Source organism: Sinocyclocheilus grahami, unplaced genomic scaffold (assembly GCF_001515645.1).
Source record: "Sinocyclocheilus grahami isolate Dianchi unplaced genomic scaffold, SAMN03320097.WGS_v1.1 scaffold212.1, whole genome shotgun sequence".
Taxonomy (NCBI): Eukaryota; Metazoa; Chordata; class Actinopteri; order Cypriniformes; family Cyprinidae; genus Sinocyclocheilus; species Sinocyclocheilus grahami.
The window spans coordinates 1086099-1105162 of record NW_015505391.1 but is presented as its reverse complement, the minus strand read 5'-3'; the positions used below and the strand labels follow the sequence as shown (position 1 = coordinate 1105162).

The window sequence follows — 19064 nt, the reverse complement described above, 5'->3', positions numbered from 1 at the left end:
CAGTGAGTTTGTGAACGGCCTCCGTGGCCGTAACAAGGCAGTCTGTGAGTTCATGAATGGCATCTGTGGCCGTGACAGGGCAGGCAGTGAATTCGGAAGCGGATGCCACCACCTCAGGAGGTTCTGCAGCAGATGCCGCCACCTCTAGAGGCTCTGCAGCGGATTCATGCACAGGAAAGACCTCAGGGACAGACTCGTGGACAGGAGAGGACTCAGGAGTGCAGTGTGCAGCCCACACGCTCAAAATGGTGACCGCCATTACAGGAAGGGCAGCAGAGTGTGGCATGATCTCTAAGATGGCGGGGCTTGAGAGCACTGATGTTACCGGGATGCCTGCAGCTCGCACCGACATCAGAGGTGGGTCCATCACACTAGCAATTAGTCTTTTCAGTCTTGGCCCAAACTCCGCATTCGCAGGAGCTTGGATACTATAGCTCCCCCCAAAAAAATCCTTAGGGGAAATCTTGGAGATAGTCGTGACGTGGAGAGGCTCATGAAGGATTTGAATTAAATGTTCTAATGAAGGATTTGTGCAATTGAGAAATATAATTTTCTCTTTCACTTATGTTGTTATAATAAAATATAACTGTTTATGCAGAATTTTGTGGGTTTTTGCTAGAAAGGAGAGAGTCCATAGTTTCTGTTACATCATCAAGTTGTTCTGAGGTATTGGATATGCTAAGGAATTGAGATAAATCAGGAAGATTACTTACAAAGCAGTCCTTTGTGGTAGGAGTGATGGTTCTACCATACTTGTAATATGTAATATGAAGTTTGCACAAGACTAGATAATGATCTGAGATATCATCGCTTGGCTGCATAATTTCAACACCATCAACATCAATTCCATGTGACAGTATTAAATCTAGAGTATGATTTCGACAATGAGTAGGTCCTGACACGTGTTGTCTAACTCCAATAGAGTTCAGAATGTCTATGAATGCTAATCCCAATGCATCTTTTTCATTATCAACATGGATATTAAACTCACCAACAATTAAAACTTTATGTGCAGCTAGTACTAACTCGAATATAAAATCAGCAAATTCTTTAATCAAGTCTGTGTGGTGCCCTGGTGGACTGTATACAGTAGCCAGCACAAACATCACAGGGGATTTATCATTAACACTTGTTTCTCTGGAAAATGTTATATGAAGCATCATTACTTCAAATGAGTTATACTTGAAGCCCACCCTCTGAGAAATAGTTAAAAAATAAATTGCAACCACTGTTTCCTGACATCATCCGCTTTCGGAAGCTCAAACAAAGACGTTTGGGTACGGAGGTGAAAAAAAACCAGTGTTTCAGGCGGTCGCACACCGTACGAGAAGCGCAGCGTTGCGTCGTGCCACGTCTTTAAAAATCAAATACTTTATTTTCTATGAGTGTAGGCACACCGGCGGCGCCATTCGGCGTCTGTCCGCGGCGCCCAGCTACGACGTGTTGTACTTGTAAGATAAAAAGCACAATAGGACCCCTTTAAAAGAAAAAAATCAAGAGCACACTTTTCAAGCAAAACATTTCACACTTTTTCTTTAACTGATAAAACAACCAATATACTGTTCAAAATGAAGACAAAAAGTATTTGGACACTTTTTGGATGTCCATTGTCAGTAGAAGATGTTGATAGGTAATATGATGATGATGAATGAAACCCGATGAACTAACTTCATCTTGAAAATCAGGTGGTTAAAAGTCACTGAAAAGTGTTTCAGTGAAGTTAAGGAAGTTAGTTTTTAGAAAAATTCTGCCATCTGTTTGAAGATGCAAGTTGGTAATGCAATTAAATTCTAATGCAATTAAATTAAAATGTTTTTAGATGTGACAAAGTGACCAAATTCTTTTTGGGGCCACCGCATGCAATTTACTGTACGGAAATGTATGGTATTTAATATGCTATTTCCATATTTCCAAATTTCTGCAGAAGTGTCCAGCAGCAAATAATGTAATCATTTTAAATATTAATTTCTTTAATAAAACAACCAATGCTTACTTTCATTTTACAGTGTATAGACCAGCAGAGCACACGATAATGAATAGATCACACATCATTGCCGTCTAGGGGGTGGCCCTTGACCCCTGCCTGGCCCTGGTTGGCCAGGTAGAGGTCCAGGTCCCCTGGGGCCTGGCGCTCGAGTCACAGGCCCCCGTGCACTAGGATTAGCTGATGCGAGTGACACATCTTTCTGCAGATGCACGCCACCTCCAGCTGAGCCTGGTTTCACTTTTGGAGATTTTCCACCCTGGTCATGTTTTTTTTCTAAGGCAGGAAGAAACAAACGGAATGAAGGGTGAGAGTTTAATAATGTAAGCATCCAGTTCTCAAGATTTACCATTTTTTTTTATCAGTTATGCACATTTAAAAAAAAATTATACAAATACATGCGACCTGCGACATGAATTGCACTACCGTTTAAAAGTTTGGTGTCTGTAAGATTTTAGAAATGTTTTCCCTTATGCTCACCAAGGCTGCACCTACTACACTAAAAATACAGTAAAAACAGTAATATTGTGAAGCATTATAACAATTTATAACAGGGGGTTATAACAAATAGCTGTTTTCAGTTTTAATATATTTTAAAATGCAATTTATTCCTATGACAGCAAAGCTCAATTATTTAGGAGCCATTACTCCAGTCTTCAGTGTCACATGATCCTTCAGAAATCATTCTAATATGCTGATCTGATGCTCAAGAAACATATTTATTATTATTATTATTATTATTATTATTATTATTATCATCACAATTGAAAACGGTTGTGCTGACTAATACATTTTTTTTCCCAAAAAAAACCAAAACATTTTGTTTTTGTTTATTTGCAATACAATTTTCTTTTCTTTTTGATCATTTTAATGGATCTTTGCTGAATAAAAGTATTAGTTTCTTTCAAATCTTTTGAACAATAACAGCAACAGCTTGTCTGATAGTATGATACCAATTACAAAGGTAGGATTGGTCAGTAACAACATTCTATACAATACACACCTGCGCTATTCTCTGGAGGAGCAGGAGAGCGATTTGGAAGTAGATCCTCCAGGTCCTTCATCACCTGGTTAGTGCTGTCTTTGTTGTTCCGTCTGTTCTTCTCTTCGTCTCTTGCCTAGAAATGAATGTTAGAAGCACACACTGGCTAAACAAATTTCTGCCATTTTTACAAAACTTAGTATGTATTGTCGTGCATCTGAACACAAAGAATATTGACCATCTGCATTTTCTTTTTTAGCTCCATGTTGGCGTTCTTATAGGCCTCTGACACCGAATTCAGGTAGTAAATGGCCAGACTGTAAGAAATACAAAACAAAAATGTAAGGGATTTTGCATGTACTATGTGATTGTGAAAACTTTATTAATTCACATACACCATGAGAAGAACTGCTGGTATAATGAGTCCAGGGTTTGCTACGTAGCTGAAGAGCGTCCCCATAAACGCAGGTAGATCTAGATCAATGGTCTCCATAATGACGTCAAACATTCTTTGTTTCCCACTGTGGTAAACAGGAAGTGTCAAAATGAGTAAATTTGATAATAAAATTAATTTACTGTATTCTGTGCATATGTGAGCTTGTTTGTGTAGGGATACCTGAAGGGTCCACAGTCAAAGGAGGGAGGCAGAGACATGATAGTGTAAACCACAGGCAGGAGACTCAGGAAGAGGATGAGCAGTAACAGGCCCATGTAGAAGTTATTGGATTTGGAAGCTTTAAACACCCTCGCATGTGGGACATTACAGGCCATTACAGCCCAACACTGATAGTACATGGAGGTCAGGAGCCGCAGTACATTGATGCCCAACAAACCAGGCGCATAGAATGCCCCCATCCTGACAAACACAGACAAACAGCTTGATATCTACAGTGGCTAATTCTTGTTTTGATATGCTATGTTTGGTATGTATTCTAATGCAAAGCTACAAAATTGTCTTTTGCTAGAAATTACATCTCAAAGCCTTTCAAAAAGGTTCAAAGCCTTTATAGCGGCTCTGTTCTAGAACCTGGTGTGCTGCTGCAATCTACATTAAACCTCATAAATTGAACATATCTACATAGACAGAAACTCGCTTAACGTTCAAATGTGCCACACAAATAGTATTTGTGACGCAACATGCAAGTTGTCAAGGTTGACTCCAACAGTCTGATACTAGGAGGTTGCTAAGCTAACACTTTATCAATATTCAACAATAGAATTATATTGATGTTTATCAATACATGGCAAAAACAAAGATTGGAATAATGTGTTCCATTAGATTATTATACAATTAGCATACAGTTTGGATTGGCGGTATGTTTCTGTTCTGGGAAAGAACTCCCATAGAATGGATGAGAACAGGGAGAGCAGCGATAACCCCCCCAGGGTAAACAGAACAGAACCAACATAAATGTATTGCAGATATCATTAAAGTTCAATAATGTTATGTACACATTTTAGAATTAGTCTGATTCAAAAGAGAATCAGAAGGCTGAATCCTGACTGACAGAGGAGGAGTTGGGGATGGAGGAGGGTAATTAGCTATTGAGCAATGTGAAAACTGCTGATAATACTGAGGGACCTTATATATGAATGCTTAGATAGGTGTCGTATTCACATAGGTTCATGGGGATCAGCTGAGAGTCAGCTGATGCGAGCTTGACTAACGTGACCTGCCAGAACTAACGCTATACTCTAAAAAATGCTGGGTTGTTTCAACCCAATGTTGGGTCAAATATGAACTAACCCAACTGTTGGGTTCAATTTTGGTTACATTTTTATATTAGCTACAGTTGGGTTAGTCCATATTTGACCCAACATTGGGTTGAAACAACCCAGCATTTTTTAGAGTGTACGCTAGATATTTTGTTGATTTGGTTGATATTTACAGAATAATCAACATTTCTATTGACTTTCCCCTGACATTTTAGATTTTATTACTGAGCTCAACACAATGCATTTTGGGATCACTATTCTGATAACGTACATGATGTAAATGATGTCAGCCGTTTTGCTAACTTTTTGCTAGACTGTAGTTGCAATGTCAAAATTACTGTTATTACAAGATTCAGATTTGTAAAAGCCGTTCACATTCTTATAGAACTCATGATTAAACTTGTAAATTCTGAATTTTATGAAAGCAATATCTTAGCATTTTTCGGCTTAGTAATTCCTATAATTGACTATTGTTAATGTCTTAATAATGCTAAATTAATCTGAAAATCAATGAACAACATACAATAGAGTTTAATATAGCTAACATACAGAGCTGTATAATGTCTAATGTTCTGTTAAATAAGATAAACTTTAAGTTTATTAACAAGGCATTTGCATAACAACTGTTACTTGTATTGAGGTTTTGTCCATTGATTACTCAAGTTTCACAGATTAATTTTGGTGTTAATAGTATAACCCTTGAAATGCATAATTCTGAGTCTGAGGATGTAAAAGCTCTGAGTAGAATGAGTTGCATGTTGTATTTAAATGCTCTCCTCCCATGTATGTTGAGTCCAAAAGGGAAACACAAATGCATATGTAATAAGGTCAGCTGCAAAAAAATTTGTCCATGGACTGTCCATGCCTTTTCATCGCTAAGAACTAATGCAGTATTTAGTAAATCCCAAGAGTACCTTTTTAAAATAGAAAGAGGGTTTGCGCTAGCTCAAGCTGTCAGTAAATCTGTCACTTTATCTCAAAGAGACAAGTGTGATTTCTGCAGACTTTTTCAGGTAGTAGTAACATTTTGTGCATAGTATTAAAAAAAGTCAGCTGTACACAGCTAACTATGCACTAACATAGAGTTTTCCCTTTTTCAGTGATGTCAATGCTATTTTATGTTGTGTTATTTGTGCATGTGTTCCTACCAGATCATTCCTTGGTTAAACACCAAACCAAGCACATTGCCGCTTATGTCAAATTCACCATAGGAGGGCTGAGAATGAAAAAGGGTGTTAGTTATCAAAACCTTAAATGGCCACAGTTTAGGTTGTTGGTGATGCGCTTATAGAGTATATTGAACTCACCCAGCCAGCTTCCAGATCCCAGCACCAGCAGTAGTTCAGGAAACGCACAATCAAAGCTCTCAGGAAGTCACCGATGAGGATGGTCAGATAAGTCACTTGTATATCTGATATGGTCAGCTTCACAAACTCCTAATGGTAGAGTGTGAATGGTTTGAGTTAAATGGTTTGATTTTGACCAAATGTGCAAACAAATGTTTAGATCTTATCAATTAAACAATATATTCTATATATGATTTTTGCTGGAGAAGGTAGATGAACACAAGACACGTTACTATTCCCACTGTAGTTTCCCAGCATGGGCCTCTGATTATATCAGCGGGGTCCATAGGAGGTGGGGTGCCTGTGTCATTTGGGTTGTTAGCTGAGTAGTTGGCGTAATACTCCTTTATGTACCAAAGGCTGGCGTTTTTTATAGATTCCTCTTCTTCAAGCTTGAGGCAAAAAAAAAGTTTTGTTTTCTTAAAAATCACTGGTTCCCAACTAAAAATAGAAAGTAAACACTGCTATCATCAGAGAACTTACTTTCGAATTGACCTCATCGAACAGAGCAAGCAAGAATGTGTAGAGGTTGCCAAGGAAGAGCGCAAATATACGTCCCAGCTGCCACTTGAGAGCTATACGTGGATGGTATTCCTCCAGCTCAGCGATGGTCTCAAAGAGCATTGGACCCACCAGTCCCAGCAGAGACATGATGATCTCAAGCTGAGAGACAATGGTATTGTTAATACATAATTAACTGGGCTGCTATCTATCTATCTATCTATCTATCTATCTATCTATCTATCTATCTATCTATCTATCTATCTATCTATCTATCTATCTAGTTACAAAATGTTGAATGTGGTCTTGTGTTTATATTTACCTCATTCTTCTCATACCATGAGAGGTTGTCCATATTGGCAAAATCTTGGGAACGTTTGACCACAAAGTAAATGAGATAGCCACTTCCTCCCAGCGTACAGGTGATGAAAAAGTTGGCTAGGACACGTAAGAATCTCCTTAGATGAATGTTCTCATCCTTTTGGTTCTCCTGCTCATCCACAATGGACTCCTGCAGAAAGCATTAGAGTTCCCAAAATGAGTAAAACTCATTAATGAGCCTTTTGGAGCTACAGTTCATGTCCGATCATTTATATAAACCATATCAATTGATCTGGCCAGAGGATTTATTACTGTAAACCAGTGGCGGAAATTTGGTCTTACAGAGAGGTGACCTCCTCAGGTCTCTGAATGGACAACCAGACCATGAAACAAAAACTGCAGTGGTCAGCACACACACATCAACACCTACCCAAACAATTCCACATATGCACACAGTCACATACTTTGAAGCTGGTGGTGATGGAGGCGTATTTATTGTCGGCTGTCTCAGCGTTCCCGATAAGATAATCCCAGCTGGTGAACATCTTCCAGGCAAAGGTGAACTCATTGTCTTCTCCGTCCCCTCCCCCCACATCTGCGTTTTTAGCCATCCTAACAGCGAGAGTGGACTTTATTCAACATTTGTAGAGAATCCATTCTCGCCGGCAGGATAACAGAAGCGCAATTTCCAATTGCAGTCAAAATAACAACAAAGGTTTCATATTTAAAGGTGAAGTGTTCATCTTTTTTATGCCAAAAATGTCAATTTAAAATTCATTATTTGAGCAACATCTCAACCACTAGCTTGACCAATGTCAAGAGTTTGGTAGTTGGCATGCAATCCTTTGAATCCTTATTAGTGGAGAAATGGACTTGAGGCTAATATGGTTATCATGGCATGAGGGTGTGTAACTTTATATCTCACAAATGTCTTTATTTTTTCATAATTCTAATTTCAAATTGAATCGATTTTGTGACTGTTAGGGTATAGTGACTATATGTTCTGTAATTGTAACTTTATTTTTTAGTAATCGCAACATTATTTCTTAAAATAGATACTACTCGGAATTAAAAAAAATTTAATCTCACAATTAAATTGCTATTTTACTCTGAGGTGAAAACATGCCTTCATATTTCTCTGACAAACTTATAAGCGTGTTCCTGTTATAGTATGTTAATATTAAATGTCACTCTTTGAATTTGCAGAAATTTAGTTTCAAATGCATGTGGCGAACATGTAATTCCGATTCAGATATACATATAAACATCACATTTGGAATCTACAATCAGACTGAACTGAATTGCAGTTCATAAAAATGTATGCATTTAAACAATCACTGAAAGGTAGGCTCGGGTATACGGACTAGTAGAAGTGTTTAGGGAATTAATTATTATTATTAAAATTCCACTAGTGCCAAAATGAACCACTTCACCTTTAGGTTGCAGGGATTTTTTTCTGCAAAGCTGTCTAATATGACAACACAATTAATATTTTTACCATCTTAGATGTAAGGCAAAACACTGCATTGTACCTGTACAACATTTTGTCATCCAGTAAGAACTAATAATGTAGATATTCACTGTCACATGTACTTCTCAAGAACATTTCATGTCATTGCTACAACATCTAGCAATGAATGAAAGAGGGACTCACGTTCTGATCACAACCATGAGGCTATACCCGAAGGTCCCAATGCCCACCAGGAGGTAAGACAGAGGGAGACGAAACTTCAGGAAGCCAATGGTTCTTTGGTTATTATAGTAGCCATAGAAAAGTACTGAGTACTTGCAGTAACCCTGTCAAAAAGAAAACATCAGAGAGTGTTATAGATAACCATACATTTATATTATGATAATAAGAAATTTAAAAGACACTATGGAATTCTCTAAGTTCATCACACATTTTTCAAGGAAAATATGTACAGAGGGGTTAAAAATCTGAGACTGTTTCTATGGGGTTTCAAAATTAATTTAAACCTGGAAGTAAACAGAAAATGTAAAATAAATTATGCAAAACATTTTTATATAACAAAATGAATTTTGTTTTATCACAACATATGCTGCATATTTTATGGATATTGAAATTACATCACAGTACACATTAAGGTCTTTCAAAGTTTAAAAAAATCTCAAAGTTTCAAAGTCTTTATTTATATTAAAGGGATAGTTCACCCAAAAATGAAAATTCTGTCATAATTACTCACCCTCATGTCGTTTCAAACCCGTAAGACCTTCGTTCATCTTCAGAACACAAATTAAGATATTTTTGATAGAACCTGAGAGCTGTCTGACCCTGCATAGACCGCAATGCAACTGAAATGTTCCCAAGTACAGAAACGTAGAAAGGAGATCTGTAAAATAATCCATGTGACATCAGGGGTTCAACCGATACTCGCTACAGGGTGACGCGGAGACGAATTGTTGAATAAAGTCTTTTTTTTTTTTTTTCGCACAAAAAGTATTCTCGTTGCTTCGTAAAATTATGGTTGAACCCCTGATGTCACATGGATTATTTTACCGATCTCCTTGCTACGTTTCTGGACTTGGGAACATTTCAGTTGCATTGCGGTCTATGCAGGGTCAGAGAGCTCTCAGATTTCATAAAAAATATCTTAATTTGTGTTCCAAAGATGAACGAAGGTCTTACGGGTTTGAAACGAGATGAGGGTGAGTAATTAATAACAGAATTTTCATTTTTGGGTGAACTAACCCTTTAAGTAAACTAATTAAACATTGACTAAATGTTTTTACATTTTCTACTTTCACACTACAGAAAATTTTACATTTGGTCCAAAGTATATACATTTTTTTTCTTCAGCGTACTACTGTCAAAAAGGCAACATAAAAGATATTTTGAAATTCATTCATTCAGTTCTTTTTTTCTAATTCAACTTTCACTCAAATTGTTATAGAATGCTGAAATGCTATATTTAAAAATGCAAAACATATATGTTCCCTTTCATGGGAACTTCGAACTGCGTCCTCTAGGGGGAACGCCTCGTCGTGACCCGTGTCTGAAGCATACATTGAAAAAACACCAACTCGTTGGCCGGCGACAGCAATGACGTCACTACCGGTGCGACTATAGTATAAATAGGTGCCGGGAGCACACATCATTCTCTTCTTCTTTTGTTTGAAGCGTGCATTTCTGTGGTAAGAGCTATCTCTATTCATCTCATTATGGTGAGCACTAGCAAAGCGTTTAAGGATGTGTGCATCCGTGTTGATGCTGTTTAACATCTGATGACACACACGATCTATGCGTTATTTGTTTGGGCAAAGAGCACGCACGCGATGCCTCCGAGGGGGCAATCAGCGTGCACTGCAAGCATTTTTTTCAAGGGAAAAAGCTCCGCTCTCGTTTGTTTCTCTTTTCGAGGAAAAAGGGGCAGCCGTCTGCTTCCCGCGATTCAGGACCCGCCGCTGCTGAGGCACGGAAGGTATAACTAGTTATGGTTAATTATTCATATTTCCCATGAGCTGATTAGCTACACCTGCGTATGATGAGCTTTTGGAAATTATGGATCGCGCGAGGTTTTACTTGCAGTGAAGCAAGTGAAGAAAGTGAGGTCGCGAAATATCTCGATGAACGTTATTTTACTGGCCATAACCATCCAGCTCAGGTGAGCCTTCCTTTCTTCCTGTTTTCCATATAAAGATTGAGAAGGAATGGAAGAGGCCGTTTTTTTCCTCACGCATCCATCGATTCCAGCATACGAGTTATGCCAATATCGAGGCGCTGCGCGAAAGCGGTTATGAGAAGATGCCCCTATAGGGAGACGCTGGCCAGCTATCTCTCTATGGGTGAGACGTCCTCTAAGACTCCCCTCCTTGACATCTCGCTCGGATGCCAGGGCATACGCAGCAGCAGCAGGTCGGGCTGTCGCTTCATTGCAAACGATGGTGATGCTCCAAGCATATAAGGCTGACCTGCTGAAAGACTGGGATAGCGGCCTTCACGAAGTCCAGGTCTGAGCCCGAACAACCCAGGGGTCCTAGCCCGTCTCGGTTTGAGGATCAGAGATTGTCTCAGAAGGCTAGTGTCGCGGCTCGTGCTCCTCCCCTGCCCGCGGGTAGGGGTAGGAAGAATCGCGGGGCAAAAGTAAAAGACCTAAGGGATGTGATCCAGAGAGGGCGTCAGCGCTTTTGTCCGGATCAGAGTGATCATTTCCTTCGGGGGTCTTACATATGCCCTAAATATCTTCACCTTCCTAATTCCCCTGTAACCACCATCTCTCCACCTGACGAGGTTAGGTGGGGAATTTCCTGCATTATAGTCGCCTATGCTGGACCTATTAGGTTGGTTGGTTCTATGGCTTCATAGTGAACATCTTACTGATGGTCTGGTCTAGAGGCTTCTTTGGACAGAGCTCCAACGCGGGAACCATGGTGGGTGAGTACAATCCATGTCTAAATATATGTATATATAAATATATATATGTGTGTATCTAATGAGCTGGTGGTTGTGTGCATATCCCTTCTGCTAGTTTCTGTGCAGTATTTCCTGGGACCTGTGTGTTTCTGTCTTCTGTGTCTGCTGAGGCATCGAGCGGGAGGTATAGGTGGCATTACAAGAACCTTCCTGTGTAAATGCTGTCTCGGGCAGTGCTCCCCTCACCTTGCAAACAGATGCTTGGAAAACTCTAAATCCAAATACTATGGTAAGTGCACACGTTAAGCTTTGTGCATTTTCTAAAAATCCACATAGCTGGTAAGCGTGCACGTTATGCTTTGCACACTTTCTAAAATCCACATAAGTGGTAAGCGTGCACATTACGCTTTGCCCACTTTTCTAAAACCCTGTACGGTAAGAGCTACGTGCAACAACTTTGTGCTCTTTCTGAGTGGTTTAAAACCCCGGTTCCGCCTTGGGCACCACTCCTCCTATGTATCCTCTGGATACCTACTTTAACAGGGTGTTGCTACTAGAGGTCTGTTGAGACAGTTCCTTCAGCACATACAAAGAGAAACGTGCGGTAAGTGGTCTCAGACCTTTGGATCCCACTAATACATGTATCATGATCTTACATTGAAATCCGTGAGAACAGAATAGTCCATAGCAGTGGCTTGCTCTTCTCTCGGCACAGTTTTCCGAGAAATGGACCCGTATGGGAGCCCCATGAGAACCTTGTGGAAAATTCCAAATCATTTGTTAAATTAATAGCTCACCCAAAAATGAAAATTTGCTCCGGCCAAAAATGAAAAGTACTCCGGCCATCCAAAATGTAGATGAATTTGTTTCTTCATCAGAACAGATTAGGAGAAATTTAGCCTTACATCACTTGCTCACCACTGGATCCTCTGCAGTGAATGGGTACCGTCAGAATGATAATTCAAACTGATAAAAATATCCCAATAATCCACAAGTAATCCACGTGACACATCAATTAACATCTTGTGAAGTTAAAATCTGCATGTTTGTAAGAAACAAATCCATTATTCAGGTGTTTTAACTTTATACTGTTGCTTCTGGCCAAAATAGCACTCCATAAACCACAATAATGCTTTCTCCAGTCCACCCAATGGGATCAAGGTCCATTGACATATTTGTTTAAAACTGTTTTGGACTGTTTTCACTTGTAAACTGTGCTTGATCTGTGCATATGTCTCACCTAATTTAGAAAAGATAAAAACACTGGATAAAGCAATATTATGGACAGAGGACATTTAGCAGGAAGCAAACACGTTTTATTACAAACACACAGCTTTTTGCTTCACAAGACGTTAATTGATTGACTGTTATCTGGTGCTTTTATCCGCTGTTTGGACTCTCATTCTGACGGCACCCATTCACTGAGGAGGATACATTTTTGAGCAAGTGATGTAAATGTCTAAATGTTTCTAGTTCTGTTCCAATGAAGAAACAAATTCATCTATATATGGCCTAAAGGTAAGCAAATTTTAAGTAAATTTTTCATTTTTGGGTGAACTATTTCTTTAAAGCCAGAAATAAGATAAAAAGATACTTTACTGCTCCCTTTACTGTAAAGCAAAATACCATAATTTTATTATTAGTGTATGTACGTACAGCACAACATAACTGATAATACACTTACCTCCGGTATCACAACCAGGCCAAAGGTCAAGCTGAAGAGGACCAAGTTCATGCCGTACATCCAACGGAGGAAAATAAAGTAGGAAGCAACTGAGGAGCCAAAATGACCTGCAAATGGATGAAACATTGCCAGGGCTCAGAATGAGGAACATTCAAATGAGCAAACATTCCAATAAATAAATATGGCTCAATTTCTAATTCAGTACAGGTGAAATAAATCATTTTCTATCATCAATAAGACATCTGAATGATGTACCATTCCTCTGGGGGGGAGTACTTACTCTCAACTTCCTTTATTTTCCGCTCCCATGGGATGCACGATGTCCTAAAATTTTCAAAATCTCTTTGAAACTTTATCCATTTCTGTATAAGTCACAAAGCATATAAGGAAGATTAGGAGGCTGCAAGTAAGACAATGTTAGTGCAGTTTGCGTATGCACATGTTGCCACTACGGTGTTGTGGGCGGTTAATATGAGGTTGCTAAGGTATTTAAATTTTACAGTTTTTCTCAATAATTTTTACACATTTTTAACACAGTGATCTGTACACATCGTAACTGTCCTAAATAAATTGTAGAACAAATTGCAAATCATGTGAATCATTTTCTTAAAACACCTTTCACAAAATTCTCAAATGTTTTCATATTTGTTCATACAGCCAACTAAATATAATAAGACAAAAACAAAAACAAAAAACAATTGCAGCTATTTTTATTGGTAATGTACCATTTGTCCAAACTCACACACACACACACACACACACAAACTCTGTAATTTGTCATATTATCAAATGCACATGTAATATTTTCAGTTTGCCCTAAACTGATAACTGCTTGGTTAATTATACACACAACAAGAAATGCAGTTTTCCTAATTGTTTGCATATTTATCACTATTGCTGTACCGATAAAAGGGAAAGTATATAAAGAGGAAGAAAGAATATGCACAAAAAGAAGGAAGGAGAAGGAGATGAGCAGATAGGAGGGTATAAAAAGAGGAGAGGAGGAGAGGGTGAAGAGATGAATAGAGTAGAGGGCATTGGTGTCACGAATCCGGTCCATGAACTTCCGTCGGCTAACCATCAGAGGTCACCCTTCCCATTTTCACTGACTCTCGCACTCACACTGTTGCATCATCCCGGACTACATATCCCATCATTCACAGCACTGATTGCACACAACACTGATTGCACCCAGCTGTTTCATATCACTCCCTCACTATTTAACACTCACTCTGATCCCTTCCCTCTGCCGAGTATTGTTTAGCGATTATCACTCCCCTAGCGATAGCTACATTACAGAGCCCATTAAGTTTATCTTATCCTCACCTTAGTCTTGCCTTGTCTGTGTTCTCGTTCCTTGATCTTCGCCTGTGTCTCTCGGATTCCTCTCGTCTTGCCCTATTTTTGATTCTGTTTGCCCCTGCCTGGACCTTGCCTCGTACCTGGACTTATCCCTCTAGTCTCGCCCCTTTGACTCTGTTTGCCGATCGTTCACCTCCGCTAGCATTAGGTTTCTTCTTGTGTCTTGCCCGCCATATACCTGTCTGCCATTATCTGACCCATGTCTGTTTTATGACCACGTCTCTGTCTTCTCCTAATAAAAAGCTTGCATATGGATCTGCACGTCTCACGTCTTGTCAGCCCCGTAACAATTGGTGTAGTGGAAATAGCAAGAAGAGAAAGTGTAAGAGAAAGTGGACAGAAGGGTGGAAGAGGAGGGAGGAGAGGTAGAAGGTACAGATGAATTTCATATGAAATCAGAATTAGCCTAATTAAGAAATCATGGCCTCTCCTTTAGAGAAGCTGGGAAACAGATCTAAAGTGTTACTATGTCAATACACTTCTACATTTATAAGTCTTGTACTATGATTGTTGATTTGTAGATTTGTAGTCCTCCGGGGTTAACTTCTGTTCTTTACATGTCCAAACTTTTTCAGAATTAAAGTTTGAGAACATTTAGGTGGACAAACAGTTTTATTTTGAATGGAACAAGAGCATTGTTGACATGGTGGTCCAGAATAATGTCACCACCCACAAAGGAAGAGGCCTGTGGTGGAGATGTTGAGATTACAGCAAGAATATATTATGCAATGTAGATGAATGATCAATAATTCAGCATAATTCATATACAACAGCAAACACACATGCACGCACGCACGCACACACACACATATATATATATATATATATATATATATATATATATATATATATTTATATATACAGTATATATAGAAAAGTGTCAAATCGATTGAGAAAAACTGTAACCCATTGAAATGTTGTTGCTATAGGAAGTTCCGGGTGACTACAGGCTCTACTCAAAAGAGTCCGCTACAAAGTCTCTCTATGATATTCTGATTCCTACATTTTGCTTGGATCTCTTTCAAATTAGGATTATTTTATTTTCAGCAATAGTAATAGTGATGCTTACTTTAACAAAAACCACAAATGTAATTGAAGATTTTGATATTCCTACCTTCATCATCATTACTTTGTAGGCATACAGTTTCCTGCCTTTCCCTTTGCCCAAAGCACCTTCAAATTTATCCACAAACTGCTGAGCCTCTCTATAGACACAAAGAGAACATGGAGGAGGAGATCAAATAAATAGTTATAGTATTTGAAGCTGATTGATTAATACAAAATTCTAGTTAAAATACACAATATAGAAACAGATATTATATAAAACAGATGTTTACCAGCTATTACAGCTATATGGAAGAATGAACCTAAACAAACCACTTACTAAAATAATGTCTTCATTAAAATCTGTTCTTCATACTTTTATTTAGTAGCAATTGTTTTAGAAAAACATGCTGCATTGTGAATTCAGTCATAGCTACAGGGGGTCTCTTCAATCCTACTGATTTATTTGAACTTTTTTTTTTTTGCATCACATTTTTTGCATAAGGTTCCTCAGTACTTGAGGACTTGAAGTCGTCTTCTCATTCGCCAGGGCTTGATCCTGATATTTGCTATCAGTTTCTTCTTCTCCTCCACCTCCTCCATCAGTTTGGCCATTTCTCCTTCAGACATGGACTCCTCCTCTTCATCTGATTTGGAATCATCACCACTAAGACAGAACATGAGGTGACTGAGTGACAAATTATTACATTACATTGAGTTATTTTGTCTTACATAAACTTGCATATTTTTTTGTTAAATTTAGGCTTAAAACAACAAAACAAAATAAGTTTAAGATAGATTTTTGAGAGACAAGAATGATAAATATGAGATATACTGGTAACCCTTTGTTTTAATGTGCCCTTGTTACACGTTGCATATTTTTACTCGATAGTAATAACATTAAATTCTGCTGATTTACAACCAAATAACACTGAAAAACCCTAACCTAAACTTTTAGTAATTAATGTTGTGTAATTACACTGTAATAAGGACACATCAAAATAAAGTGTCACCGATTTTAGATGTTTATTGAAAAACAAGACAAAAATATAGATTTTTTGTTTCCAGTGTACCCATGCCTTATTGTGTCCACCTCTTTGTTTAAATATCCTACACCCATAATACTAACCCTGTATTTGAGCATATAATGTTGAAAATATCTTCTTTCTTTCTTTCTTTCTTTCTTTCTTTCTTTTCCAAGAGTTCATGCTTTTAAAATGGTGATAAACTACACCGAACTCTAACAAGCACAAGTGTGTGTCTAGAGCGTATGGGGAGACATAGTATTAAAAATGCAATGGGTTTAAATAGTTAAAATGATACTCTTGTGGTTATAGGGAAAGGCTGGGATAGTTGAGCATATATTTTCTAACAAAACAAACCACTTTTATAAATAATATGGAAATATGGTATATAAATTAGATCTGAAAAACTATAAATATTCCAATAGAACTTTGGGGATGGACTGTAAAAGAGGAAGGTATAAGTAGGCCTATCTATTATGGGAGTTTCAGGAAAGTTTTGTCTTACATATAGTGATCTCTTGGTGTAGGTGTCGCGAGCAGTCAATGAAGTCAGTGTACATGTCAGCATACCTACTATTCTTTTTCTTCTTTTCATCTTTGTCGCTGTCTTTGTCATTTTCCTTGTCTTTTCCTTTCCCCTTACCATCCTTCTTTTTGTTCCCACCTTTCCTGTTTTTTCTGCCAGACTTCTCATTTTCCCCATCTCGCCCACTCTCTCGTACTTTTCCTCTTCTCCTGTTCCCGGCACATCTCCTCTGTGGAATATCATCATCGCTATCTTCCTCATCTGCATGGGCTGCTTTCTTTTTATTGGCCGCTCGACGACCTCTTGGAGGTTCATCATCCTCATCTTCATCCTCACCGTCCTCACTGGCAGCTGCTTTGCCCCGCTTACCAGCTGCTGTTTTTTTAGCACCCTTGCTTTTTGCTTTCTTGTCCTCTGAGTAAAAGATGGCACAACTGTATTTTTTATAAAAGCATATCATGCATAAAATCAAGACATTCTTGCTGAGTAACACAGACAAACAAACAGATCTGTACAAAAAAAATAAAAAAATAAATAAAAGTGAGGTTCCCTCTTCAAAATGTGCCGTTCCAGCTGCTGGGTGTTTTCTGGATTATGAGCAATCTAAATTTTGATGTTTTCCTTAGCACCACTAATAAAAATAATAAAAAAGAATAAATAAATGAATAAATTCAGCATAATATTTTTTCTTACCTTCAGCACTCTCCACATCTCCATCAATTTCTATTCCCACTGTAAAATATTTACAAGTACCTCTCTAAGTACACAACAGATTATAGATGTTTAATCAATTTATCACTTAAACAATGATCATCATTGTTAGAAGTAACTATCAAATTATGCTACATTTGAAAATAAAAATGCATAACTCACCATCTTCCAGTTTTCTTGCTGTATCACTTTTCTTTGGCATTTTGCTGCCCTTCTGATCTCTATTAGTCTCTGAATTTCTTCCCTTGCACCTGTGGTCTAACAAATTACTGTACAGGTGTGCAGCTGCTCTCCAGTAACTGACTCCCTATTGTCATAGCAACACCACGTGACCTCACATGTGTAATAGCAATTGATATTAGTATTAAAATATTAGTATGAGCTGGAACAATTGTCAGGATGATTTGAATTCGGCTTAAGTCTTTCAGAGAAAAACAGTTCTATTTCAGACAGGAATTAATACAAATGCAAAAAACAAACAAACAAAAAACCACTCAATATTAAAATTATCTGAGAACTTACATGAAGTAAAACAATTCTAGCCTCTCAGATGAGCAATTCAAATTTCATCAGTGTTGAAAAGGAACAATCACAAAGCATTCTGGATGGTACGCCGTATCCATTTAAACTGTTCGATGCACTCTCACTCATTGGGACACATGACACCTAATGCTGCTGTCACAAGAAGAGGCACCTTAAAGATTTAATGAAGGTTTAGGTTTTCCTTCAAAGTCAATTGAACACATTTCACAGTATATTAAGCTTTGCACTTTCAATTTAACATGCACTTTCTTTAAAACTGCTATGGTTAGAAAGTCTAGAATGAATCCAAATGAACGTTTGCAGTATCAGACAACTGTCAGCAATCATCACACCATACAAGGATTCTGACTAATGCCATTTTAAAGTAGCCTACAAAAAAAAAAGTGTGTCTTAACCAGTGTGTATGGTATGGTCTCTGTTCTTGTTAAAGGCAGAAACTAATATGAAGACACTCAAGCACAGTGAAACTCTAAGCAGACAAAAAGATATATGTGATCTCCTGTCTCGTCTGCACCACAACACCTGGTAGATGAGACAGCATCTCAGTTTTCACTGGCGAGTCATTACATGTTCATTAGTGTGAAAAGGCAAAAACAAAGAATGTGTGCACATATGCATAACGTACATTCCTGCACATCTGTGTGTATATACAGTATATATCTATAATAAAAGGAACAATAAAATCATTTGAATAATAATAACATGTTTACAAATTTATAACATGTCACAACCATGTATGATGAATGAACCATGAACGAATCTTGTTTTGTTTACTGTGTTGAGATGTGCTGAAGTTGCGTTTGGTGAAGCTGAAGCTGCATACCTTGTCAGTGTCGTGCGCTTGCTTAGCCCTTTGTTGTGATAAACAGTAAAGTGTGTTTAAGCGCTAGCAAAAGACAGTGTAAAGAAATACTCTTTGAGAGAAGCAGTCAATCAGCGGAAGTTAA

At 38.1% G+C, this 19064-nt stretch overlaps 1 protein-coding gene across 1 annotated transcript; it reads right to left on the bottom strand.

Annotated features, from left to right (window-relative positions):
• Window positions 1–2048: 2048 nt before the first annotated feature.
• tmc2a (transmembrane channel-like 2a) lies at window positions 2049–17810 on the bottom strand. Its single transcript, XM_016286632.1, has 20 exons — window positions 17737–17810; window positions 17557–17595; window positions 16908–17277; window positions 15830–15979; window positions 15383–15473; window positions 13187–13268; window positions 12907–13013; window positions 11879–11977; window positions 8505–8647; window positions 7315–7462; window positions 6852–7040; window positions 6512–6691; window positions 6262–6420; window positions 5990–6118; window positions 5831–5898; window positions 3583–3822; window positions 3362–3487; window positions 3205–3283; window positions 2988–3102; window positions 2049–2260 (listed from the first exon to the last, which is right to left on the bottom strand). Exons 1-20 carry the CDS (start codon window positions 17774–17776, stop codon window positions 2049–2051), a joined length of 2766 nt encoding a protein of 921 aa, XP_016142118.1. The 5' UTR covers window positions 17777–17810.
• Window positions 17811–19064: the final 1254 nt, after the last annotated feature.